The sequence below is a fragment of the Balaenoptera physalus genome, assembly GCF_965194825.1.
Source record: "Balaenoptera physalus genome assembly, chromosome: 1".
Classification (NCBI taxonomy): Eukaryota; Metazoa; Chordata; class Mammalia; order Artiodactyla; family Balaenopteridae; genus Balaenoptera; species Balaenoptera physalus.
The window spans coordinates 28213396-28239508 of NC_138882.1; the positions used below are offsets into that span (position 1 = coordinate 28213396).

General features: G+C 38.9%; 1 protein-coding gene across 1 annotated transcript in view; it reads right to left on the minus strand.

Moving 5' to 3' along the window:
* The window catches only part of CATSPERE (catsper channel auxiliary subunit epsilon), a 264070-nt gene extending 240423 nt beyond the window's left edge, over positions 1-23647 (minus strand). Inside the window, 2 exon segments of the mRNA XM_082471320.1 lie at positions 17630-17678; positions 23520-23647. Of these exon segments, the coding sequence (XP_082327446.1) occupies positions 17630-17678; positions 23520-23584 (114 nt within the window). The 5' untranslated portion in view covers positions 23585-23647.
* Between the last annotated feature and the right edge of the window lie 2466 nt (positions 23648-26113).

Here is a 26113-nt window from a genome sequence, read left to right on the forward strand (position 1 = left end):
CGTACAGGCTCAGTAGTTGTGGCTCGCGGGCTCCAGAGCACAGGCTCAGTAGTTTGGCACACAGGCTTAGTTGGTCTGCAGCATGTGGAATCTTCCCGGACCAGGGCTCGAACCCGTGTCTCCTGCATTGGCAAGCGGATTCTTAACCACTGCGCCACCAGGGAAGTCCCATTTATTCTTCTCTTGAGTTCAGTGCTCATTTTTATGACCATTACTTAATTTTTTTGAAGGATTAAAAAAATTTTTTATTGACATATAGTTGATTTACATTGTTGTGTTAATTTCTGCTGTATGCCAAAGTGATTGTTATACATATATATATATATTCTTTTCATATTCTTTCCCAATATGGTTTATCACAAGATATTGAATATAGTTTCCCTGTGCTATACAATAGGACCTTGTTGTTTATCCACCCTATATATAATAGTTTGCATCTGCTAATCCCAAATTTCCAATCCATCCCTCCCCCCACCTGCCCTCCCCCTCGGCAACCACAAGTCTGTTTCTGTTTCGTAGATATGTTCACTTGTGTAGCATTTTAGTTTCCACATATAAGTGATATCATATGGTATTTGTCTTTCTCTTTCTGATTTACTTCGCTTAGTATGATAATCTCTAGGTCCATCCATGTTGCTGCAAATGGCATTATTTCATTCTTCTTTATAGCTGAGTAATATTCCATTGGAGATATATATATATATATATATATATAGATATATATATAGATATATATAGATATAGATATCTATATATATATCTATATATAGATATATATCTATCTATCTCACATCTTCTTTATCCATTCATCTGTTGATGGACATTTAGGTTGTTTCCATGTCTTGACTTTGTAAATAGTGCTGCTATGAACACAGTGGTGAGTGTATCTTTTCGAATTATAGTTTTATCTGCAAATATGCCCAGGAGTAGGATTGCTGAATCATATGGAAACTCTATTTTTAGTTTTTTGAGAAATCTCCATACTGTTTTCCATAGTGGCTGCACCAATTTACATTCCCATCAACAATGTAAGAGGGTTCCCTTTTCTCCACACCCTCTACAACATTTATTATTTGTACGCTTTTTATTGATGGCCATTCGGACTGGTGTGAGGTAGTACATCATTGTAGTTTTGATTTGTATCTCTCTAATAATTAGTGATGATGAGCATCTTTTCATGTGCTTATTGGCCATCTGTATGTCCTCTTTGGAGAAATGTCTATTTATTTCTTCTGCCCATTTTTCGATTGGGTTGTTTGTTGCAATTGAATTCTATGAGCTGTTTGTATATTTTAGAAATTAAGCCCTTGTCAGTCACATCCTTTGCAAATATTTTCTCCCAGTCTGGAGATTGTCTTTTCATTTTGTTTATGGTTTCCTTTGCTGTACAAAGCTTATAAGTTCCATTAGGTTCCATTTGTTTACTTTTGCTTTTATTTCTACTGTGTTAGGAGACTGACTTAAGAAAACATCGGTACAATTTATGTCAGAGAATGTTTTGCCCAAGTTCTTTTCTAAGAGTTTTATGCTGTCATGTCTTATATTTAAGTCTTTAAGCCATTTTGAGTTTATTTTTGTGTATGGTGTGAGGGTGTGTTCTAACTTCACTGATTTGCATGTGGCTGTCCAACTTTCCCAATACCACTTACTGAAGAGACTGCCTTTTCCCCTTTGTATATTCTTGCCTTTTTGTCAAAGATTAATTGACCATAGGTGTGTGGGTTTATTTCTGGGCTCTCTATTTTGTTCCATTGATCCGCAAGTCTGTTTTTGTGTCAATATCATACTGTTTTAATTACCGTAGCTTTGTACTACTGTCTGAAGTCTGGGAGGGTTATGCCTTGTGCTTTGTTCTTTTTCCTCATGATTACTTTGGCAATTCTGGGACTATTATGGTTCAATATAAATTTTAGGATTATTTGTTCTAGCTCTGGGAAAGATGGCACTGGTAATTTGATAGGGATTGAATCAAATCTGTAGATTGCTTTGGGTAGTATGACCATTTCAACAATATAAATTCTTCCCATCCAAGAGCATGGGATTATCTTTCCATTTCTTTGAATCATCATCAATTAGCTTTACAAATGTTTTGTAGTTCTCAGCATATAAGTCTCTCATCTTCCTGGTGAGGTTTATTCCTAAGTATTTTATTTTTCTGATGTGCTTTTAAAGGGGATTGCTTGTTCACATTCCCTTTCTGATATTTCATTGTTAGTATAAAGAAATGCAACTGATTTCTGCATGTTAATCTTGTATCCTGCTACCTTGCTGAATTTGTTTATCAGTTCTAGTAGTTTTTGTGTGGAGTCTTTAGGGGTTTCTATATATAGTATCATATCTGCATGATGACAATTTTACCTCTTCCCTACCAATTTGAATAGCTTTTATTTCTTTTCCTTGTCTGATTGCTGTGACTAGGACTTCCAATACTATATTGAATAGAAATGGTGAGACTGGGCATCTTTGTCTTGTTACAGATTTTCGTGGGAAGGCTTTCAGCTTTTCACCATTGAGTATTATATTGGCTGTGGGTTTGTTATAAATAGCTTTTATTATGTTGAGATATGTTCCCTCTATACTCACTTTTGTATGGGTTTTTATCATGAATGGATGTTGAATTTTATCAAATGCTTGTTCTGCATCTATTGAGATGATCATTCGGTTTTTGTCTTTTCTTTTGTTGATGTGTTATGTCACATTGATTGACTTGTGTATGTTGAACCATACTTGTGACCCTGGGATGAATCCAAGTTGGTCATGGTGTATGATCTTTTTTATGTGTTGTTAGATTCAGTTTGCTGATATTTTGTTGAAAATTTTTGCATCTATATTCGTCAAAGATATTGGCCTGTAATTTTCTTTTTTGGTAGTCTTTGGTTTTCGTATCAGGGTGATGGTGGCTTCATAGAATGTCTTTGGGAGTCTTCCTTCCTCTTTGATCTTTTGGAAGACTTTGAGGACTGGTATAAGTTCTTCTTTGTATGTTTGGTAGAATTTGCCTGTGAAGCCATCTGGTCCTGGACTTCTGTTTGTAAGGAGTTTTTTCTATTTCACTTCTAGTGATCTGTTCAAGTTATCCATTTCTTCTTGATTCAGTTTTGGTGGGTTGTATGTTTCTAGAAATTTGTCCATTTCTTCTAGGTTGTCAAACTTGTTGGCATACAATTGTTCATAGTATTCTTTTTTTTTTTTATTTTTCTGTGGTATCCATTGTGATTTCTCCTCTTTCATTTCTTATTTTGTTTACTTGGGTCTTCTCTCTTCATGGTGAGCCTGGCCAGAGTTTTGTCTATTTTGTTTACCCTTTGAAAGAACAAGCTCTTGGTTTTATTGATTTTTTTCTATTTTTTAAATCTCTATTTATTTCCTTTCTGATCTTTATTTTCTCCTTCCTTCTGCTGACTTTAGGTTTTGTTTGTTATTATTTTTCTAATTCTCTTAGGTGGTGTGTTAGGTTATTTGAGATTTTTCTTGTTTCTTAAAGAAGGCCTGCATCACTATGAACTTCCCTTGAAACTGCTTTTTCTGCAACCCATAGATTTTGTATGGTGGTGTTTTCACTGTCATTTGCCTCAATGTATTTTTAAATTTCTTCTTTGATTTCACTGTTGACCCACTGGTCTTTTACTAGCAGGTTGTTTAGTCTCCATGTAATTGTATTTTTCTCATTTATTTTTCTGTGGTTGATTTCTAGTTTTATGCTATTGTGGTCAGAAAAGATGCTTGAAACAATTTCTATACTTTTAAATTTGTTGAAGTTTGTTTTGTGCCCTAGTATGTGGTCAATCCTAGAGAATGTTCCATGTGCACTTGAAAAAAATGTGTATTCTGCTTTCTTTGGATGTAATGTCCTGAAAATATCAATTAAGTCGAACTGTTCTATTATATCATTTAGGATCTCTGTTGCCTTATTGATTTTCTGTCTCAAAGATATGTCCACTGATGTGAGTGGGGTGTTAACATCTCCTACTTTATTGTATTCCTGTCAATTTCTCCCTTTGTCTGTTAGTATTTGTTTTATGTATTTGGGTACTCCTATACTGGGTGCATATATGTTGACAAGTATAATATCCTCTCCTTGTATTGGTCCTTTTAACATTATACAGTGTTCCTCTTTATCTTTCTTTATAGCCTTTGTTTTAACGTTTATTTTGTCTGATATGAGTATTGCAACCCAGACTTTCTTGTCATTTCTTTTTCCATGAAATATCTTTTTCCATCCCCTCACTTTCAATCTATATATGTCCTTTGCCCTAAAGTGGGTCTCTTGTAGGCAGCATAATGTAGGCTTTTTTTTTTTTTTTTACCCAATCTGCCACTCTGTGTCTTCTGACTGAAACATTTAGTCCACTGACATTTAAGGTAATTATTGATAGATATGTATTTATTGCCATCTTAATCCTTATTTTCCCATTGATTCTATATTTATTCTTTGCCCCTTTTTCTTTTTGTTTTTCCTTTTGTCATCTGTTGATTTTCATTTGTATTATGCTTGTGTTCTCTTCTTTTTGGTTTTTGTGAATCTATTGTTTCTGATTTGTGTTTAACCTGTTTTTCAAGTATGTTAACCCCTTCCTATATCCACTTGCTTTAGACTGGTAGTCATATAGCCTCAAACACGTTCTGAAAAGAAAAATTAAATTTCTTACTCTCCTCCCCTCATTTTATGATTTTTGATGTCCTCTTTTACATCTTCATGTTCATCTGTTTGCTGTTCATTGTGGTTATCATCACTTTCACAGAAGCTTTTAAAATTTTTTAAAAATTTTCATACAGGCTTAAGTGACTTACTTTCCAATTGTGACTTTCTCTTTCCTATTGATTCTTACTTCTTTTCTATTTAGAGAAGAACTTTCAATATTTCTTTTAGGATACGTTTAGTATTGCTGTATTCTTTTAGTTTTTGCTTCTCTCAGAAATTCTTTTTTTTTTAACATCTTTATTGGAGTATAATTGCTTTACAATGGTGTGTTAGTTTCTGCTTCATAACAAAGTGAATCAGTTATACATATACATATGTTCCCACATCTCTTCCCTCTTGCGTCTCCCTCCCTCCCACCCTCCCTATCCCACCCCTCTAGGTGGTCACAAAGCACCAAGCTGATCTCCCTGTGCTATGTGGCTGCTTCTCACTAGCTATCTATTTTACGTTTGGAAGTGTATATATGTCCATGCCACTTTCTCACTTTGTCACAGCTTACACTTCCCCCTCCCTATATCCTCAAGTCCATTCTCTAGAGGGTCTGTGTCTTTATTCCCGTCTTGCCCCTTGGTTCTTCATGATCTTTTTCTTTTTTTTTCCTTAGATTCCATATATATGTGTTAGAATATGGTATTTGTTTTTCTCTTTCTGACATACTTCATTCTGTATGACAGACTCTAGGTCCATCCACCTCATTACAAATAACTCAATTTCATTTCATTTTATGGCTGAATAATATTCCACTGTATATATGTGCTACATCTTCTTTATCCATTCATCTGTTGATGGACACTTAGGTTGCTTCCATGTCCTGGCTATTGTAAACAGAGCTGCAATGAACATTTTGGTACATGACACTTAATGAATTACGGTTTTCTCAGGGTATATGCCCAGTAGTGGGATTGCTGGGTCGTATGGTAGGTCTATTCTTAGTTTTCTAAGGATCCTCCATACTGCTCTCCATAGTGGCTGTATCAATTTACATTCCCACCAACAGTGCAAGAGGGTTCTCTTTTCTCCACACCCTCTCCAGCATTTATTGATCGTAGATTTTTTGATGATGGCCATTCTAACCACTGTGAAATGATATCTCATTGTAGTTTTGATTTGCATTCCTCTAATGATTAATGATGTTGAGTATTCTTTCATGTGTTTGTTGGCAATCTGTATATTTTCTCTGGAGAAATGTCTATTTAGGGCTTCTGCCCATTTTTGGATTGGGTTGTTTTTTTGATATTGAGCTGCACAAGCTGCTTGTAAATTTTGGAGATTAATCCTTCGTCAGTTGCTTCATTTGCAAATATTTTATCCCATTCTGGGGGTGGTCTTTTGGTCTTGTTTATGGTTTCCTTTGGGGTGCAAAAGCTTTTAAGTTTCAATAGGTCCCATTTGTTTATTTTTGTTTTGATTTCCATTTCTCTTGAAGGTGGGTCAAAAAGGATCTTGCTGTGATTTATGTCATAGAGTGTTCTGCCTATGTTTTCCTCTAAGAGTTTGATAGTGTCTGGCCTTACATTTAAGTCTTTAATCCATTTTGAGTTTATTTTTGTGTACGGTGTTAGGGAGTGTTCTAATTTCATACTTTTACATGTACCTGTCCAGTTTTCCCAGCACCACTTATTGAGGAGGCTGTCTTTTCTCCACTGTATATTATTGCCTCCTTTATCAAAGATAAGGTGACAATATGTGTGTGGGTTTATCTCTGGGCTTTCTATCCTGTTCCATTGATTGATATTTCTGTTTTTGTGCCAGTACCATACTGTCTTGATTACTGTAGCTTTGTAGTATAGTCTGAAATCAGGGAGTCTGATTCCTCCAGCTCCGTTTCTCTTTCTCAAGATTGCTTTGGCTATCCGGGGTCTTTTGCATTTCCATACAAATTGTGAAATTTTTTGTTCTAGTTCTGTGAAAAATGCCAGTGATAGTTTGATAGGGATTGCATTGAATCTGTAGATTGCTTTGGGTAATAGAGTCATTTTCACAATGTTGAGTCTTCCAATCCAAGAACATGGTATATCTCTCCATCTATTTGTATCATCTTTAATTTCTTTCATCAGTGTCTTATAGTTTTCTGCATACAGGTCTTTTTCTCCTTAGGTAGGTTTATTCCTAGATGTTTTATTCTTTTTGTTGCAATGGTAAATGGGAGTGTTTCCTTAATTTCACTTTCAGATTTTTCATCATTAGTGTATAGGAATGCTAGAGATTTCTGTGCATTAATTTTGTATCCTGCTACTTTAAAAAATTCATTGATTAGCCCTAGTAGTTTTCTGGTACTATCTTCAGGATTCTCTATGTATAGTATCATATCATCTGCAAACAGTGACAGCTTTACTTCTTCTTTTCTGATTTGGATTCCTTTTATTTCTTTTCCTTCTCTGATTGCTGTGGCTACAACTTCCAAAACTGTTAAATAATACTGCTGAGAGTGGGCAACCTTGTCTTGTTCCTGATCTTAGTGGAAATGGTTTCAGTTTTTCACCATTGAGGACGATGTTGACTGTGGGTTTGTCATATATGGCCTTTATTATGTTGAGGAAAGTTCCCTCTATGCCTACTTTCTGCAGGATTTTTATCATAAATGGGTGTTAAATTTTGTCGAAAACTTTCTCTGCATCGATTGAGATGATCATATGGTTTTTCGCCCTCAAGTTGTTAATATGGTGTATCACATTGATTGATTTGCGTATATTGAAGAATCCTTGCATTCCTGGGATAAACCCCACTTGATCATGGTGTATGATCCTTTTAATGTGCTGTTGGATTCTGTTTGCTAGTATTTTGTTGAGGATTTTTGCATCTATGTTCATCAGTGATATGGGCCTGTAGTTTCCTTTCTTTGTGACATCTTTGTCTGGTTTTGGTATCAGGGTGATGGTGGCCTCATAGAATGAGTTTGGGAGAGTTCCTCCCTCTGCTATATTTTGGAAGAGTTTGAGAAGGATAGGTGTTAGCTCTTCTCTAAATGTTTGACAGAATTCACCTATGAAGCCATCTGGTCCTGGGTTTTTGTTTGTTGGAAGATTTTTAATCACAGTTTCAATTTCAGTGCTTATGATTGGTTTGTTCATATTTTCTATTCCTGCCTGGTTCAGCCTCAGAAGGTTGTGCATTTCTAAGAATGTGTCCATTTCTTCCAGGTTGTCCATTTCTTTGGCATAGAGTTGCTTGTAGTAATCTCTCATGATCCTTTGTATTTCTGCAGTGTCAGTGGTTACTTCTCCTTTTTCATTTCTAATTTTATTGATTTAAGTCTTCTCCCTTTTTTTCTTGATGAGTCTTGCTAATGGTTTATCAACTTTGCTTATCTTCTCAAAGAACCAGCTTTTAGTTTTATTGATCTTTGCTGTCGTTTCCTTCATCTCTTTTTCATTTATTTCTGATCTGATCTTTTTAATTTCTTTCCTTCTGCTAACTTTGGGGTTTTTTTGTTTTTCTTTCTCTAATTGCTTTAGGTGTAAGGTTAGGTTGTTTATTTGAGATGTTTCTTGTTTCTTAAGGTAGAATCGTATTGCTATAAACTTCCGTCTTAGAACTGCTTTTGCTGCATCCAATAGGTATTCGGTCTTCGTGTTTTCATTGTCATTTGTTTCTAGGTATTTTTTGATTTCCTCTTTGATTTCTTCAGTGATCTCTTGGTTATTAAGTAGTGTATTGTTTAGCCTCCATGTGCTTGTATTTTTTACAGATTTTTTCCTGTAATTGATATCTAGTCTCACAGCATTGTGGTCAGAAAAGGTACTTGATACGATTTCAGTTTTCTTAAATTTACCAAGGCTTGATTTGTGATCCAAGATATGATCTATCCTGGAGAATGTTCCATGAGCACTTGAGAAGAATGTGTATTCTGTTGTTTTTGGATGGAATGTCCTATAAATATCAATTAAGTCCATCTTGTTTAATGTATCATTTAAAGCTTGTGTTTCCTTATTTATTTTCATTTTGGATGATCCGTCCTTTGGTGAAAGTGGTGTGTTCAAGTCCCCTACTATGACTGTGTTACTGTCGATTTCCCCTTTTATGGCTGTTAGTATTTGCCTTATGTATTGAGGTGCTCCTATGTTGGGTGCATAAATATTTACAATTGTTATATCTTCTTCTTGGATCGATCCCTTGATCATTATGTAGTGTCCTTCGTTGTGTCTTGTAATGGTCTTTATTTTAAAGTCTATTTCGTCTGATATGAGAATTGCTACTCCAGCTTTCTTCTGATTTCCATTTGCGTGGAATATCGTTTTCCATCCCCTCACTTTCAGTCTGTATGTGTCTCTAGGTCTGAAGTGGGTCTCTTGTAGACAGCATATATATGGGTCTTGTTTTTGTATCCATTCAGCCAGTCTATGTCTTTTGGTTGGAGCATTTAATCCATTTACATTTAAGGTAATTATCAATATGTATGTTCCTATTCCCATTTTCTTAATTGTTTTGAGTTTGTTATTGTAGTTCTTTTCCTTCTCTTGTGTTTCCTACCTAGAGAAGTTCCTTTAGCATTTGTTGTAAAGCTGGTTTGGTGGTGCTGAACTCTCTTATCTTTTGCTTGTCTGTAAAGGTTTTAATTTCTCCATCAAATCTGAATGAGATCCTTGCTGGGTAGAGTAATTTTGGTTGTAAGGTTTTCTCCTTCATCACTTTAAATATGTCCTGCCACTCCTTTCTGGCTTGCAGAGTTTCTGTTGAAAGATCAGCTGTTAACCTTATGGGCATTCCCTTGTGTGTTATTTGTTGTTTTTCCCTTGCTGCTTTTAATATTTTTTCTTTGTCTTTAATTTTTGATAGTTTGATTAATAAGTGTCTTGGCGTGTTTCTCCTTGGATTTTTCCTGTATGGGACTCTTTGTGCTTCCTGGACTTGATTAACTATTTCTTTTCCCATATTAGGGAAGTTTTCATCTATAATCCCTTCAAATATTTTCTCAGTCCCTTTCTTTTTCTCTTCTTCTTCTGGGACCCCTATAATTCGAATGTTGGTGCATTTAGTGTTGTCCCAGAGGTCTCTGAGACGGTCCTCAGTTCTTTTCATTCTTTTTTCTTTATTCTGCTCTGCCGTAGTTATTTCCACTATTTTATCTTCCAGGTCACTTATCCGTTCTTCTGCCTCAGTTATTCTGCTATTGATCCCTTCTAGAGAATTTTTAATTTCATTTATTGTGTTCATCATTGTTTGTTTGCTCTTTAGTTCTTCTAGGTCCGTGTTCAACATTTCTTGTGTTTTCTCTACACTATTTCCATGATTTTGAATCATCTTTACTATCATTATTCTGAATTCTTTTTCAGGTAGACTGCCTATTTCCTCTTCATTTGTTTGGTCTGGTGGGTTTTTACCTGGCTCATTCTTCTGCTGTGTTTTTCTGTCTTCTCATTTTGCTTAACTTATTGTGTTTGGGGTCTCCTTTTCACAGGCTGCAGGTTCGTAGTTCCTTTTTTTGGTGTCTCTCCCCAGCGGCTAAGGTTGGTTCAGTAGGTTGTGTACGCTTCCTGGTGGAGGGGACTAGTGCCCGTGTTTTGGTGGATGAGGCTGGATCTTGTTTTGCTGACGGGCAGGTCCATGTCTGGTGGTGTGTTTTGGGGTGTCTATGGCCTTATTATGATTTTAGGCAGCCTCTCTGCTAATGGATGGGGTTGTGTTCCTGTCTTGGTAGTTTTTTGCCATAGGGTGTCCAGCACTGTAGCTTGCTGGTTGTTGAGTGAAGCCGGGTCTTGGCGTTCAGATGGAGATCTCTGGGAGATTTTCGCCATTTGATATTACGTGGAGCTGGGAGGTCTCTTGTGGACCAGTGTCCTGACGTTGGCTCTCCTACCTCAGAGGCACAGAGCTGATGCCTGGCTGGAGCACCAAGAGCCTTTCATCCACATGGCTCAGAATAAAAGGGAGAAAAAAGAGAAAGAAAGAAAGAAAGAAAAAAAGAAGATAAAATGAAATAAAATAAAATAAAATTATTAAAATAAAAAATAATTATTAAGAAAAAAATTTTTGAAGTAAAAAAAAACACGGACGGACAGAACCCTAGGACAAATGGTAAAAGCAAAGCTATACAGGCAAAATCACACATAGACGCATACACATACACACTCACAAAAAGAAAAAAATATATATCTTTTGCTCCCACAGTCCATCTCCTCAACTTGGTATGATTCGTTGTCTATTCAGGTATTCCACAGACACAGGGTACATCAAGTTGATTGTGGAGATTTAATCTGCTGCTCCTGAGGCTGCTAGGAGAAATTTCCCTTTCTCTTCTTTGTTTGCACAGCTCCCAGGGTTCAGCTTTGGATTTGCACCTGCCTCTGCGTGTAGGTTGCCTGAGGGCATCTGTTCTTCGCTCAGACAGGATGGGGTTAAAGGAGCAGCTGATTCGGGGGCTCTGGCTCACTCAGGCTCGGGGGAGGGAGGGGTACGGATGCCAGGCGAGCCTGCAGAGGTCAGCATGACGTTGTAACAGCCTGAGGTGTGCCGTGTGTTCTCCCAGGGAAGTTGTCCCTGGACAACGGGACCCAGGCAGTGGCGGGCTGCACAGGTTCCCAGGAGTGGAGGTGTGGAGAGTGACCTGTGCTTGCACACAGGCTTCTTGGTAGCAGCAGCAGCAGCCTTAGAGTCCCATGCCCATCTTTGTGGTCCGCACTGATAGCCGCGGCTCGCGCCCATCTCTGGAGCTCCTTTAAGCAGCGCTCTTAATCCCCTCTCCTCGTGCACCAGGAAACAAAGAGGGAAGAAAAAGTCTGTTGCCTCTTCGGCAGGTCCAGACATTTTCCCAGACTGCCTCCCGGGTAGCCATGGCGTACTAGCCCCCTTCAAGCTGTGTTCACGCAGCCAACCCCAGTCCTCTCCCTGGGATCCAACTGAAGCCCGAGCCTCAGCTCCCAGCCCCCGCCCACCCCGGCGGGTGAGCAGACAAGCCTCTAGGGCTGTTGAGTGCTGGTCGGCACCAATTCCCTGTGTGGGAATCTCTCCGCTTTGCCCTCCGCACCCCTGTTGCTGTGCTCTCCTCTGTGGCTCTGAAGCTCCCCCCCTCCGTCACCCGCAGTGTCTGCCCATGAAGGGGCTTCCTAGTGTGTGGAAACCTTTCCTCCTTCACAGCTCCCTCCTGGTGGTGCAGGTCCCGTCCCTATTCTTTTGTCTCTGTTTTTTATTTTTTCTTTTGCCCTACCCAGGTACGTGGGGAGTTTCTTGCCTTTTGGGAGGTCTGAGGTCTTCTGCCAGCATTCAGTAGGTGTTCTATAGGAGCTGTTCCACATGTAGGTGTATCTCTGATGTATTTGTGGAGAGGAAGATGATCTCCGCGTCTTACTCTTCTGCCACCTGGAAGCTCCCCTCTGAGAAATTCTTTCTCTCTCCTTCTATTCTAAATGATAATCTTGCTGGGCAGAGTATCCTAGGTTACAGATTTTTCCCTTTTAGGACTTTGAATACACCTTGCCACTCCCTTCTGGCCCACAACTTTTCTGTAAAGAAATCAGCTGATAGCCTATGGGGGTTCCCTTGTAATTAACTCTTTGGTTTTATCTTGCTGGCTTTAGAATCCTCTCTTTAACTTTTGCCATTTTAATTATGTCTTGGTGTAGGTCTGTTTGGGTTCATCTTGTTCAGGACCCTCTGTGCTTCCTGTACCTGGATATCTGTTTCCTTCTTTAGGTGTGGGGAGTTTTCAGCCATAATTTCTTCAAATACATTTTCAATTCCCCTTTCTCTTTCTTCTCCTTCTGGGATCCCCATTACACATAGATTGGCATGCTTTATATTATCCCATAGGTCTTTTATATTGCTTTCATTTTTTTTTCACTTGGTTTTCTGTCTGCTGTTCTGATTGTGTGATTTCCATTATTTAATCTTCCAGATCACTTATTAGTTCTCTTGCCTTATTCACTCTGCTATTCACTGCCTTTAGCTCAGCTTTTGTCTTGGCAAATGAGTTCTCTAATTTTTCCTAGTTCCTTTTTATAGTTTCTACTTTTTTTTTACAGTAACCTGCATATCTATCAATAGCCCTTCTTAATTCCTTCAGCATTTTCATTATCTCCTTTTTGAACTCAGTGTCTATTAGACTGAAGAGGGCTGTTCCATAGTTTGTTCTTTCAGGGGAATTCCCTTGATCTTTTAATTTGGAGTGCTTCTTCATTTTACTTATATTTCTCTTGCTCTATGAATTTAGGAGAAACAATATCCACTGTGGTCTTGGAGGGCTATTTTTATGTGGGAGCGTCCCTTGTGTAGACTGTATGGGTTTAACATTTTTGGTGGAAGTGCTGTTTTGAGTACAGATGCCTGCCGCCTCTTTCCTTGGTGTGTGCTGGCTGTTATCCCCTTGATAGGAGGTATGACTGGTGTTGTGGTGGCCAGAGCCTTCACTGGATGTTGAGCAGGTCCTCCTCTTTGCTCTGTGGTTGTCACTGCCCTGTCGGGGCAAGGTCTGCTCCTTAGTTTTAGGAATAGAAGCCCCAGATCCATTTCTGAGCTGCGTTTCTGAACTGCAGTGCATGGTATGTGGGATTGGAGTGCTCTCACTGGGAGAGGAGCCACTGAATATTCCTCTGCCAGAGCTGTTCACTGGTGAGTGTGCTCTGTTGTGTCACCTTTCACCCGTTGTGCAGGCTCACAAAGTACACAGTTGTTGGCACTGTGCTCAGCCCCACCTCAACCATGGGCATGCCGGTAATCAGCCCTCATGTCTCACAGGCATTGTTTTCACAAGGCCACCAGCACAGATCTACTGAAGTCAGGTGCCAGGACTGGAGTAGTCATGCACCTGGACCTGCTGTGCAAGCTATGGAGGCAGCCCAGATCCTGACCTGGGTCAGCCCCCATGTGCATGCACCCACAAAGCCCACAGCTGCTAAGGCCAGACCTATCCCAGCCATGAGAGCACCCATTGTCTGCTTGGATGTCCTACAGGCGCTGAATTTACAAAGCCGATGGTGGAGGTGTAAATCAGGGGCTCACTGAGCCACGGGGAGAGATTCCAGCCCTACTTCCTAAGTCACACAGCCCTGGGGCTCAACTATGATTTCAGCCCCGCCTCTGCATGTGGGCAACCCATTGGCCTGCTCCCGGAGCCTGCCAAGGTGGCGGCCAGTGCCAGAGCCTGCTTAGGCGTGAGCCCATCAAGGTGGTGGCTGGGGCTGCGAGCCTGCCCTGGCAGCGGCAAGGGCGTAGGAGTCTGCTAGGCAGGAGCCTGCTGAGGTGGTGGATGGAGCATGCACTCCTGGAGCCCATGGAGGTGGAGGCTGGTGCATGGAGGTGGGGGCTGGTGCCAGGAGAAAGAGGCTGCTATGGCAACCCCACTCCTCCCTTTGTGCACCACTTAACAATGGAGCTTTGTTTCTAGGTAGGCCCGGGCTTCATCAGCAAACAGCTCTGGTTGTGGCTGTAATACACTCCAGCCCCTTCAGGCTGTCTCCTCCGCACAGCCAACACCAGTCCTCTAAAACCTGAGTTTCAGCACCCAGTCCCCACCCATACCAGTGGATGCGTGTCTCAGGCTGGGGCATGCAGGGTGGTGGCACGACCATCTGTGCAGGTCTCTGTTCTGCCTGCCACAAACCAGTTGATGCACTCTCCTCTGAGCATGTGAAGCACCCTTTCTGTCCTGGCTGATCTCCCCACCAGGGAGGGGGCTTCCCAGAGTGCAGGAACCTTTCCTTTTTCACAGCTCCCTCCCAGGGGTGCCAGTCCTGTCCCACTTCCTCTTTTGTTTTTCCTTTCATACTACCTGGTTATGTGGAGATCTTTCTTGTCCTTTCAGGTTTTTGAGGTCTTCTGCTAGTGTTCAGTAGGTATTGTGTGAGAACTGTTCCACTGTAGATGTATTTTTGATGCATTCGTGGGAGGAGATGAGTTCCACATCCTTCTACTCTGCCATCTTTATTCCTCTCCCCAACCATTATCAGGTAAATTACTTATCTCCATTTCTTTAAGGGTTTTTTTTTCCCCTGAGGTTTTATCTTATTCTTTTGTTTGGAACATATTCCTCTGTTATTTCATTTTCTTTGACTCTTTGTTGATTTCTACAGTAGATGGAACTACCATCTCTCCCAGTCTTGAAGGCATGGCCTTGTGTAGGAGATGACCCTACTGTTCAACCTTGCCTTAGCTCTTGGTTATCTCTCTTTGTGATTGTCCAAGCAGCCTATTTTATTTTTAATAGCTCCTAGTAGTTGAGGATGTGCCAAGACCTGTCAGTGTCCCAAAGGGGAGAATCTGTCAGCACCTAGATTCATGCTGATTAGCATCCAGATCCTCAGGCAGCAGCTTTTAAAGTGTGCAAATATATACTGTCCTGTGGGATTGCAAGCATATAAGCCCCACTGGCCACCAGAGGCAGGCAATCTGTGGTGATTCCAGGGCAGCAGTCACAAAAATCAGGGCTCCAGATGAGTGTACAAGCTCCTATATCAGAAATACCAATGAACCGTAATGAGGCAGAGGGAGAGTGCAAAGACAGTATCCAACAGTGTATGTTCCCTAAGAGCACCTTCATGTGTACCAATCCTCATGCTGAAATTTCAGGAAAAGCAAAAAGGTGGGGAGGGACTTTTTAAAATGCTTTCCATCAAGAAGATTCATGGACTACTTAATCCCTGAAGTATTATGCATACTTAATATTTTCTTTCTTTCTCTGAATATTACTTTCAAGCAAGCACAATACCGCTGGTTTTATCATCTACTCTCTTGACTTTTGTCTAACTTCTGCTCTGATAATCAAACTCTGGCTCCTAATCTGCATTTCTGCAATGACATAACTTTATTGTTTTGGGGACCAATTATCAATTAAAGATGAAACATTTCTGTCACCTATATAAAAGTAATAAAGGAACAGTAGAAAAGAAAAAGGGGGATTTAAAAAAAAGATTAATAAAATGGTCAATCATATAACAAAGTTCTTCAAGAAAAAAAGATGAAGTTCATAAACAAATAATATTAGAGAAATAAAATAACTACAAATAGAAATTTAAGTGATATGTAAAGATTATAAAGAAATGGATAGCAATAAATTTTAAGACAAATGCACATTTTAAAAGGAAATATAGTTTTAATAACCTAAATGGGAAAAGAATTTGAAAAAGAATAGATACATGTATATGTATAACTGAATCACTTTGCTGTACACCTGAAACTAACACAACATTGTTAATCAGCTCTACTCCAATATAAAATAAAAATTAAAAAAAGGAAAATATAGTTTACATAGATTCCTTTTGCCTGGTTTTGAATAATGTAAATACAACAATATCTGTAAATAGAATATGAATGTAAACTGATACAATTACTTTGTAAAATCTTTTGGCACCATCTACTAAAGCTGAACATATGCACATGCCTTATGACTTATCAATTCCACACCTAGGTATACACCCAGCAGAAATACATACATATGTTAAACAGAAAATAGGCATAAGAATGTTCATAGCAGCCCTAATCACAGTAGACTAAAAATGGAAAAAACTGATTGTTTATCTAGAGTAGAATGATATATATACTGTTGTATGTTAATTCAAGGGAATAATATACAGAATTGAAACTCCAACAACATGAAACATGTTGCAGAGAGGATCAGTCAAATCTACCAATAGAAAAGAAGTTCAGAACTCAACACATCCATATATAAAACAAAGATGATACCAGAAAAAATAATAAGGAAACAATAGATTTTTAAATACATGTTGGTTCATTCTATGGAGAAAGTAATGTAAATGCCTACCTTATATTATATACAAGGTGGACTCCAGATATTACTTATGACCTTTATTTGAAAAGTAAAAATATAAATCATATAAAAGAAAATGTAGGATAAAAATCTTTGCAACACAGGGTAGGCAAAATTTTTTCTTAAATAAAATTCCAAAAAAGTATAAACTGTAACATCAAATAAGGGAGGGGATGGCTCAACAAAAGTCATCTTTTTAAAAAATAAAGTATCCATGGACAAAGCCAATGGTTAGATGAGTAGATGAGAGGCTAGGAAATGATAACTAAAATATTTTAAATCAACATTTGACTAATACATAGAGTGGAACGTAGACAATGCTCTGTAACGAGAAAAGGGCAGAAAATTAAGTGGAAAATGGGCAAAAATGAAAAATGAAAAGGCAATTCACAGGAGAATCCTGCATAAATATGAGAAACGATGCTCAAAATCACTAGTCATCAGAGAATTGAAAATAACAACAGCAGTAAACTATTACTACGTAGTAATGAGATTGGTTAAAAAAATGGGAAATTCAATAATACCAAATTCTGGTGAAGATGTTCACTGGGTAAGAATATAAATTGTGATTGCCATTTTGGAAAAAATCTTGCAGAATTTAGTTAAGTTAGGTGTCTGTTTCCCTATGTCCTACCAACCATAGCTGAAAAATTATTGCACAGATTCATAAAAGGACATGTAGAAGGGCATTCATCACAATGTTTTTTGTGGTGGTAGGAAGCCATTCATCCATCATTAGGGAGTGGAATAGATAAAATAATATACACACACACTAGTAATCAGGCGGCATTAAGAAGAAATGAACTAGACAATGTTGAATTTAAAAAGTAATGTAGAGAGGGAAGTCTATAGCTTGGGTGACCATGCATCCTGGTTTGTCTAGACAGTTCCAATTTATACCTATTGTCCCAGCATAACTGTTAATAGCACTATCTTTAATTCTCAGTAGTTTAACAATATACTGCATGGTCATCCTATCTGTATCATAACACCGTTTTGTGAATGTTGAATCACAAAAACACTCAAAACAACACTACCTATTTTTGCTAAATACATATTTAAAGACATTTATTGGAGGGGGAATTTATATTAGGAAGATATATAGGATGAGGAAATAAAATAAAGATAAAAGAATGACACTGTGCTGTATGACTGAGTATGATTAATTTCGCTCTCTGCTGCGAAGTCAAAAAAATTAATAATTATAGTTTAAAAAAGTAAACACTTACGGTACTTCTGGTACTAAAAATGTGGTAGTTTGGGCTGTTACTGGAATACCTGCAGAGGAAAATGTCAAATATGAATACTAAAACTAATTTCTCCCCCAAATAAAAGGGATTCTATACTTGGTCAGAGCATGCCTGAGCTGCTATGAGCTTTACATTTCTGCCCAAGCACCTTCTTAGAAAGTATAGTCGGGGCTAAAACTGGGAATATCAGCAACATCTACCCATAACTCAAGGTGCGCTCAAGGTTGCTCAGTATCTGAAGACACTATAGCAAGAAGTAAATACTTTTACATCTTGTTTTTGTTTTAGAATAAAAAGTGTTGAAGAATATTGACTCTAACTCCTTCACCTGTAAACTGAGTTAAAATAAAATGAATAAAGATTGAAAATCAAAAAAACAGTATTTCTTATCTGAAGCAATGAAGTAAAGAGCAAATTTCTATGAGTCCTTGTTCATTATCATTTCTCGCTATAATTCAGAGTACTTTAAATTCTGTCTATATGATTTATCTACTCTCCAATAAAAATATAATGTGAGCCACCTATGGAATTGAAAGTTTTCTAGTAGCCACATTAAAAAAGTGAGAAAAAACAAGTGATATTGCTTCTAATAATATATTTTATTCAAAAGTATTCTTTTTTTTGGTACTAAGTCTTTGAAATCTGGTGTATATACTACACTAACAAAACATCTCAATTTTGACTAGCCACATTTCGAGTGCTCAAAAGCCAGATAAGGCCAGTGGCTATATCATAAAGCATCATCTTGAAATTCCCTTTACCTTCCCTTTGCTTCAGTAATCTATTCCATGTCTACATTACACACTTAATTGCCATTGGAATTGCTCCATCCTTAAAATCTTAAATCAGAGGCAATTTCTGTGTGTATTTGTATGTGGAATTGCTGGGATATCACTATGTAACTCTTTTAATAGATGTCAGTCACATAATGAAATATATTTTATTATTTATAATGAAACATATTTTATCTATATGCAGATTGCAGATCAAATATAAAAACATTTTAATGTATTTTTATATATCCCTATAAATTAAAATGGAATATATTTTCATCAAAGGTCTCTTTTCAAGTAAGTATGAACCACCTCCCACTTATGAATCTAAGACCTCTTTCACTATAGTAAGAAAGACAGAAACCTTAAGAAAGAGAAAAATACAAGTGAAAAATTCTGTATTTTAATTTACAAAGTTAACCTGGGCAATCTGTGAATGAAACCTGGTAGCTAAATAATAAAACTACCTTCTCTGACAAGCCCTTTTCCCCACCTTCTCCTTTATCAGCTTCCAACTCCTACTAAGGCTGGGTACAGGTTATGGAGGGAACAGTAGCTAAAGGAGTCATATTTAGTTTATTAACTTCATCACAGACAACTATAATAACACCTTCTCATTCCTGCTTCCTTAATTATGTCAAATATTTACTGTGTTATTGTTGGAAATGGATCTGGAATGCTCAAGGGTGTGGGTGTGCAGATGGCCCATGTGTTAGGACAATTTTTTAATGAAAAGGACAGTGTCATCTCACTCTGGGACTCTAAGAATGTACCTTTCCTATTCTCTCTAGTGTATTCCCACTCTACCAATTCTTCAAAATCAAAGAGAATTCTTGACTTTTACCCCTTCCTTCATCTCCTAGGAGATAAGTCCCTTCCTGACTTCACTTTTTCTCTCTCTATCCAGCCTAAAAAATATATTCTTTGGGTAAACCATTTTCTCTCAAACCCCTTATTCATCCTACTATATCTGTCCTGGAATTGGTCCTCAACAGGTCATCTGACAGAAGCATATGCTAAATCATTCATGTGGGACAACCATATATTGCAGGAAGCACAGGATTCCCAAAGAAAGTCCAACCCCCACTGGATATATTAATCTAACAGAAAAAAAGACTTTGAGACAAAAAGTGTTTTCAAGGACAAAGAAGATCAATCCATTATAAGTGTGACCCAACAGAATAGTAGAGCATGAGAAAACATATTCTTTTCAAGTGCATTATGGAACATTTAGAAAAACTGATCATCTATTAGGACATAAAGCAAGTCTCAACAAATTTCAAAGAATAGGTATCATGTGGACCCTGCTCTATGATTATAGTACAATTAATGGAGACATTATTAACAAAAATATAATCAAATATTTACATATTTGGAATAAAAACAAACTTCTAAATAATTCGAGGGTTATAGAAGAAATAGTGATTATAGTTAAAAATGTTTAGAAGTGAATGATAATGAAATGATTACATATCATTTCTTATGGGATACAGCAAAGGAGTACTATATGGGGTATTAATACCTTTAAATGCCATATCAGAAAAGAATAAAGACCAAAAACTGTGAGCTAAATGTCTGGCTTAAGATATTTGAGAAAAAATATCAGAATAAGCCTAACAAAAATAAAAGAGAGAAAAGTGAAAACAGAAATCAATAAAATAGAAAACAAAGATAGGTAAAACAGACAAGCTTCTGACAAGACATTAAATGATTTGAAGTGGTACTTTAAAATCTACACTAAAACACTTATGCTCAGGGGTTTAACATATGAGTCCAATCACAACATTCAAGGAAAAGTTATCCTAATCCTATACAAATTTTTCCAAAGAACTGAAAAAGAGATAATACTCTCCAGCTCATTTTGTAAAGCTAGTGTAACACTGATATCAAAACCAACCTAAGACATTATGAAAAAGAAAAATATAGACATAAAAATCCTAAAGAAAATATTTGCAAATTGACTACAACAAAGTATAAAGAGATAATAAACCATGACCAAGTTGCACTTATCTTATGTATGCAAAGATGATTTTATTAGAAAACTCTACAAATGAAACTCACCACACATTTTAAAGAGGGAATAAAACACAATTGTTTCAATAGGTAAAAAAAAATAATAAAATTTCACATAAATTCAAAATTTTAAAAATTTACTAAAGAAGAAATGCAAAGAAAGTTTCTTAACCATGATAAAAACCATCTACAGAACACCTAGAGCAAACAATATCCTAGATGGCAATTAGTACCATCCCCTTAAAAATTTGGAATGAGAGAAGGATGCCACTATTACCATGTCTATTCAACACTGTGTTGGAGGCCTTAGCCAATACAATAAGAAAAATAAATTAAGATTGAAAAGGAGGAAACAGAACCCATTTTTATAGAAGATCTAAATAGAGATACACAATGCTCACTGGATAGGAAGATTTAATATTCATATAGATGTCATTTCTTCCCATCTATAGAAACAGATTCACTGCAAATCCAAGCAAAATCCTGAGTTTTTCATAGTACTTGACAATCTGATTCTAAAATTTATGTTAAAGTGTAAAAGTCCAAGAATGATCAGAACCCTTCTCGAAAAGAATAGGGAAGACTTGCCCTACTAGATATGATGACTTAAAACATTGTGTTATTGGTACATCAGTAGACAAACTGACCAATGGAACAGAGCAGAATAGTAAACTCAGAGTAGGCATATGTCCATATGGAAGTTTTGTATAGGACAGAGGTGATATGTCAGATCAATTGAGGAAAATGGAGGTGAAAAATAGATCTGGATCCACAAGGAAAAAGAAGGAACTGCATTCCTACCTTAGATCATTTAAGAAAATCAACTCCATTGGGATAAGAAATATCAAAAACCAAATGTTAATGCTCTTAGTGTAACCAAGCAGGACCCTATGGGGTCTTCCTGGGACAGACTTCTCCCCCCTACATCCTCTACTTGCCTCTTGCTTATAGAAAAGCTTTAGTCTCCCATGCCTCCCCTGAGTCTCAAAAGGCTGGCTCAAGCATTAATGAAAGAATGTGAACACGCAGTAACAAACAACAGCAATTGGGCTACAAGAGCTGGTAACAATTTAAATAATAGATCAGCCATATAGCAGTCACAAAATCTTTAGTGCCTCCCTGAAGGACATAGATAACAGTGCCTGATGCACATTCCTGAGTTGTTTTGCAGACACTAAAACCCCCACCAGAAGGAAGAGGTTAACTGCATGCTGACCACCAGTACATAGACTCCAGACTGGTTGGAACCAGAAGGTTGATGATTGAGATTCCCAAAATACTACCCTGTTACTTCACCAACAACCAATAAGAGAATTGTGCACAAGCTAATCATATACCCTGAGTCCCTCACCCTCAAACTGTCTTTAAAAACCCTTCCCTGTAGTCCATTGGTGAGTTCAGGTCTTGAGCATTTATTGCCTCCTTGTACCTGCAATAAATGCTGAACTTTCCTTCACCACAACCCAGTGTCAGTAGATTGGATTTACTGCGTACCAGCCAGCAGACCCAAGTTCAGTAACGTTGGTAGAAAGTTTAGGTAAATACCTCTAAGACCTCGGGGCAGGGAAATATTTCTTAAATAAAACATCTACCCTGGAATTCTCAACTCCCCCACCCCCCAAAGGCTAACAATAAAATACAAATTCATTATATTACGTTTAAGAAATCTTGTCCTTTAAAAGCACACCTTATTAAGAACTAAAATTCAGGGAATCTGTGACTACCATGACAAAAAAATACCATTTTTGTCTTCTCTAACCTCTAATTGAAATTTAGCATTTCCTTAATTATGAATGTACACCAGGAGTTGGCAAACTACGTTCTTTGGGCCAAATCCCATCTGTTTTTGTAAACGGATTTGTATTTGCACACAGCCAAGCCCTTTGTTTACTATTGTTGGTGTATGCTGTCCCCTACAATAGCAGAGTTGAGTGGCTAAGATATAGACTGCATTGACTGAAAAGCCTAAAATATTTAATATCTGGTCCTTTATGCTAAAGTTGATGACTTCTGGTGTACAACATAACAAACGTTATAAACTCCCTAGGTTCACAGGTGAACCTGAATAATATCAGCTACCATAATTTATTGATACAGGCATGTGTTGAGAGCTTGAAATATATCATTGTATTCAAGCCTCACAACAACCACATGAGACACGTTTAATCATCATCATTTTATAAAGAAGAAAATGAAGGTTTACAAAGTTCTGTCAGAATGCTACGTTTTTACTTTTTCTCAGTACTTCAATAATCCTTTCCAACGGCTACTCTCACTCTATTTGAACTCTCCATCTGTCCATTGAGATGCCATGGATCCCTTCCTTCTGAAACCTCTATAATAGTTTGATTTATTGTGGGTATCCTTACATCTTAATGTTAGAAGGTAATAATAACTGTTATAGCAAAGCCTCCATTAAACAGAATAGTCGCAAAATCTGATTTTTCTAGTTAATCATCTGTATTTTAACCTGTGTTGAAAATCTAAAATATTTTGATACACTTTCCAATCCAGTAGTCACCTAATGTTGACCAAAAAGCAAACTTGCATGGAGGATCTCTCAGAACTTTAAAGTTTTCCTTCCCCAAATCAACCCACTTTATGCGGGAATTACATACCCTTACGTTTGTAGAGTGTATATTATAAAGCACTCTCTCACAAATCATTCAACCACAACTACCTAACGTAAACCATCAACTACCCTGTTACCCTAGTGAAGCGCGCGCACCCCCCGCCCCGTCCCCGCCACTTCTGGTGGACACTTTTTGGTTCTCCTGTGCTTCTCTTCCCTCTGGCAAAAGGGTGCAGTGGGGTCCAGGGGATGGCGACGTGAAGGTACCGCGACCCTACGGCGGGAACTTGAGGAAACAGCCAAGTCCTAACAGCGTGCCCTCATTTCCCGCCCTCATTCACTGAAAACTCTCGGAAGGGGCGGGGGGAGCCGGGGCTGGTGTTGGGGGAACTGGGAGACCAGGCTGTGGTCTACAAGAGCGCCTGGCCCCGGAACGCTGAGGCGCCGGGGTGGGTCCCCGCCTGTCCGGCCCCAGGGGCGCCCCCCTTGCCCGCGACTGGCGTCTCTTTACCTCCACAGAGCCGAGCCGCAACAGCTCAGCCAAGACAGCAGCACCGCCACTCCTGAGGCTGACATGGCTGGCGCCGGTTCGCGGCCACCCAACAGCCCGGCGCGCCCACCAGTCCGCGCGCTGCCGCGGACGCCGGTGGCTGGAGGTTGTCGGTGCCCGCGCCGGGGGCTGGGGTCGGACGCTCAACGCGAGGCGAGGGCGTGTGCGCCCGCGCGCCAGCCGCCCCTGGAGAGGCGAGGGTGCGTGCAAGCGCGCGCTGAGGCCGGGGCTCCCCAGGCGTCAGAAAGTTAGCTGCTGGACGCGAAAGCGTTAAATCAGATTTTCGGCAAAGCGAAGCTATGCTTTTTTGGAATGAAATAGCAAAACCACTTAAACTGACCACTGAAAATCCGAACTGACAGGGTGAAGGTGAAACTTTTAAGTTAGTGTATCTTTTAGCCCAAATCTTTCTTGTGACAGTATATAATCATTGCAATAGCTGTTACATATCTGGCAGTACTTTCCAGGGAGCAGGCACTCCATAAGTGATTTTAAAGGTGAACAGAGGGGGCTTCCCTGGTGGCTCAATGGTTAAGAATCCGCCTGCCAATGCAGGGAAAACGGGTTTGAGCCCTGGTCCGGGAAGATCCCACATGCTGCAGAGCAACTAAGCCTGCGCACCACAACTACTGAGCCTGCGCTCTAGAGCCCGTAAGCCACAACTACTGAAGCCCTCGTGCCCAGAGTCCCGTGTTCCGCGACAAGAGAAGGCCCCGCTAGCTGCAACTAGAGAAAGCCCGCGTGCAGCAACGAAGAGCCAAAAATAAAATAGGTAAAATTTAAAAATTAAAAAAAAAAAGTTGAACAGAAATAAATAGTAAAGTGTGCCTATTGAACACCTGCTTTATGCCCAACACTATCTCGTGCACTTGAGTACAAAAGAACAGAAACAGGACAGGACCTTCCTGGTGGTCCAATGGGTAAGACTGCACTCCCAACCGGGTTCCATCCCTGGTCGGGGAACTAGATCCCACAGGCCGCAAGTAAGAGTTCACATGCCGCAACTAAAGATCCCACTTGCTGCAACTAAGACCCAGCACGGAGGGAGAAAGGAAAGAAGAAAGGAAGGAAGGAGAGAGAGACAGCATTCTGGTTTGCAAAGGGATTTGTAATCTTGTAGTACAGCCAAGGTAAACAAACACCAAAGTTATCACGTAGTATTATAATTTATCTGTTTACTTGTACCAAATAATCTGAATCCTTGAGGACTATAATTGTATCTTTATTCATCTTCGTGTTATCAGTGCACAGCATAATCTTATTTTGTAGTAAGTTCTCAGTGTTTTCTGACTTAATGAATCACTGAATAAAAGTAGTAAAATTTGCTCTAAGGACTATTAGAGAATGTATATATATGATTTGGGAGACACTACATTTAATGCGATTCTATTCCCAGTTTATTCCAAAGCAACTTTATATCAGAACTAGATGTCATAGTTAATTTGTATTGCAGTTGGAAGAGCATTAGATCAGCAGTAGGCATTGTCAACCACAAAAATAAAGCAGCTAGTTATTTTACCAGCAAAATGGGTTTATTTGGGAGTAGCAGAGAATTGCAATTCAGGACAGGCAAGCTATGGTGAATCACAGGCAAGTCTGAAGAACAAAGGAGAAGGGGCTTGCTTTTATTAGGTTTTAGGAGGAAATGCTTGAGTTGTTTTGAACAAACGTGCATTGGAGAAGAGCCAGGGTCAGAGGTTATGGCAGTTTCTCTTTGGGTACAAGTGTTAGTGCACTGCTGCTGGGTCAAGGAGGGATCTTCCTTCCTTTTTCTTAAAAGCAGGAGATAAAATTGCTGTGTGAAAAATGTCCTCCCTTATACCAGAAGGAAAGTAGCATTCTATCTTCCTTCTTGCTGCTGGTTATGCAGGCTGCAACAAGTGGCAGGTGGGTGAGAGCTCCCTCTTTAGGGCTTCCTGACTCCATTTAAGATGAAGTTGCCTTTATTTTCACTCACACCCCTCATCTCAACCCCAGCGCCATTGCAGACACATCATTTTCACATAGCTCTCCAGGAATTTAAAATATTCCAAAGCTCAGCGGGAAAGGCTCGTGGTTAACTCTAATTTTGAAGCAATCTAAGGAATCTGATAAGCCTGCATCCTTTCCCTATACATAGTATTTCCCCCATCACATAGCAGTTAAATGACATGGAATTGAAATGACAACCAAAAAGTGCAGTCTGGGCAAGGGGGGTAAGGGGGGCGATAAGATGGAGTGGCTTTGTGGGAACAAGAATATCCTGCTCTTGGAGTGGTAAAGAATCAAGGTAAACAGGGGGACGTCAGGACCATGCCTCAGCGATTCATTCTTGAGCCAGTGCCTAGGCTGTACAGGCAGAACCTGCTTTCAAATGACTGAATTACTTACAGTTGGTGGTTACCTTATTGTAGGTGCCCAAGTTGGGTGAGCTCACTTTCTATTGAAAGCCCTTTTGTCTTATCTTGAAATTTACCTCCCCTTTGATAGGGACAACTCCTCCCTAAAATGGAACTCCAACAGCCACCCAACCCCTATTTCACATCTCGTACCAGAGCTTGTTCAGGACAAAGTGG